Genomic DNA, 2,502 nt, shown 5'->3' on the forward strand with positions numbered 1-2,502 from the left:
GGCTGTTTTTTTCTAATGGAGCCGAAAACGAATGTCTCGAAATTTCGGCGGTGGTCAAAATCAATCCGGAGCCCTCCTCCACGGTGCACTTCATGACCCAGGAGTATACCTTCAGTGCTTAAAGCCCACAATCAATCAACACTCCGCACGTTATGTTTTTATCGATATTTGCTACAGCAACCCCTTCGTATAACAGCAACATGGCGAGGCAAGGACGCACGTGCCCGCCCACCTGTTTGCGGCCGATGGGCAGGGGCGTGGCGAAGACCACGTTGATGGTGCGCTCGGTGCATGGCGGGAAGGGGAGCGAGCCCGGGTAGACGTAGTACTCAAGTGTGCTGCTCGGTAACAGAGACGCCAGCAGGAACTCGGGTGCAGACTGCGTGCCGCCCGACACCTGCAGCTCCTGCAGGGCCGCCAGGAACGTCGCCAGCTCCGGGTTGTCCTCGGCCACCTCCTGGCGGAGAGAGAACAGCGCCTACTTGTCTCTCAGAAAGCCCGCTACCTCTCCGTGCACCTCCTCATTTCCAGCGCATTGCACGCGGGTGTAAAAGGCGAGACACATGTCCGGAGAACGACGCGTTTAAACACGCCTTTTCAACGGGAAAGTGTTTTATTCGGGGTACACAAACGTTTCACTGAAGTCATATCCGTCACGGAAGTGACACCAGTACAACGAAGTAAGCGCCCTGTAAAGGATGCACCCCTGCACACAGAGTCTTCTTGCGGGGAAGCAACCTTTAGAACAAAAAAGTACGTTACATTTACTGTTGTTCGCTTTCGGATGTTATATTTTAACACAAAATTCTTTAATGCAGAGATACACCAAGATTTCACTGACGTCATATTCTTCATAGAAATGACGCCTGTACACCTTTGCCGAAGCGACCCGCCAGCAGGACGTCATTCGCCAAGCACACCAACAAGACAGCCGCCGACCCACAAATCATGCTCACCTCCAGATTTCGCTGCACACTTCAACTTTCGTGTTTTACTGATTCCTATGACAGATGAATCAACCACAAATTTTTGTTTTTCCCCTCTCCGGAAAACGGCCCGGCAGCGTTGAGGAACGCGCATGAAGGCTACAGGACCAATTTTTGCAGAGGGAAATGTGGCGTGCGGGAACGCGTCGTTCTCCGGACACGTGTCTCGCCCTTAAAGGTGTGAGATCAGCGAGAATTCGCGTGTGAGTATTATAGAGACAATGTGCGGGCAGAGGCGCTCAGCACCTCTTGCCACCGATTCTAGACTTGGGCGGCTCGGACACATTGCCGGAACTACGGCCTGCCATGGCCGAAGACAGGGATCAGAAGTCAGACGCGTCTTCGTATTTTTATTCTTGTCACTTTTTTAAATGCATAGCATTTTAGTAACTCACAATGTCACGCGGCGTTGGCGTGCGCTGTCGTAGTCCGCATGCGCGCCTTGTCGTAGTCCGCATGCGCGCCCTGTCGTAGTCCGCAGGCGCGCCTTGTCGTAGTCCGCAGCCAGGAAGAAATAACAGTTTCCGGCGCCCGGTTTCGAACCCATGACGCCGCGGGCGGAACGCAAGGTGCCCGGCGCACAACCGACCGAGCCACGAAACCGACACAGATTTCAATGCACCGAACGCGCCTTATATCCTTCACTCATTTCTCGTTTGTTTCGAAAGCGCCACAAGTTGTCCCGCGCTTCCAAAAGATGGCGACACGGGTCCCGCGATCAAGAGATACGACTTGCCGGCGCACCCCCTCGGAAATGCTGTGCATTTGATCGTGCCCCTCGCGAGGGGGATGTCTTTTTCTTATTTATTTGTCGCACATCAGCCTTATATTTGCATCGAAAAGCGAAATAAACGTGAACAACCTACAAATGAAGGTGTCCCACACCCTTTTATTTCTGCGTGCGTGCTATTCTTGCCGGGCGATCACCGCGAAACCCGCGCACACGTGCGCGCGCTCGGAAATTTCTTGGTATCTTTAACTGCGGACACGATAAGTTACGATTTGCTAAACAGCTTCGCTGTTAAATATTTGAGCAAATGCTCATGCCTTTGCGCTACTTTTGAAATTTCACAGAAAAGCTGGTGGGTACGCGTACATTGTACATATTTTAGTGACCTCGTGTTCATTGCTCTTTGGGGGGCTAATGGCGACACCAGACCAGGGCTAACCACAACAACCGAGTCTCGAATCATAGCCACGCAGAAAACTTGGTCCAGCCTCCAAACATGACCACGCATAACCTTAGCCGAACCAGGAACAAGCTACCAGGGGGCACCAGCTTCGCTGTTTACCCAGTCTTCGCGCCACTAGTGCGAAACTGCCCTCTCCCCCTTCCCCTTCTATTTGCCTGTGGACGCCGATCAATGTCAGCTTGTTGGTTGGATAGAGTGTGATGTCGGGGAAGGTACGTTCTTCTGGTGTTTGCGTAGTATGCGAGGAAGAAGTAGAATCCAGCGGAGTTAGTAAGACTTGAAGGGTAGCGTTTGGACACCCGGCAGTGTGGATTCTCGCGGAT

At 52.6% G+C, this 2,502-nt stretch overlaps 1 protein-coding gene across 1 annotated transcript in view; it reads right to left on the reverse strand.

The window, feature by feature from the left end:
* Positions 1-232: 232 nt before the first annotated feature.
* Positions 233-2,502, reverse strand: part of LOC144173154 (carbonic anhydrase 12-like) — a gene marked incomplete at its 3' end in the record, with an annotated part of 23,277 nt that continues 21,007 nt past the window's right edge. The window contains exon 6 of the mRNA XM_077701664.1: positions 233-457. Within this exon, the coding sequence (XP_077557790.1) occupies positions 233-457 (225 nt within the window). The remainder of the gene's footprint in view (positions 458-2,502) is intronic.

The sequence above is a fragment of the Haemaphysalis longicornis genome, unplaced genomic scaffold, assembly GCF_048455015.1.
Source record: "Haemaphysalis longicornis isolate Haplotype H1 unplaced genomic scaffold, Haemaphysalis longicornis Haplotype H1 scaffold_295, whole genome shotgun sequence".
In the NCBI taxonomy this organism is placed as follows: Eukaryota; Metazoa; Arthropoda; class Arachnida; order Ixodida; family Ixodidae; genus Haemaphysalis; species Haemaphysalis longicornis.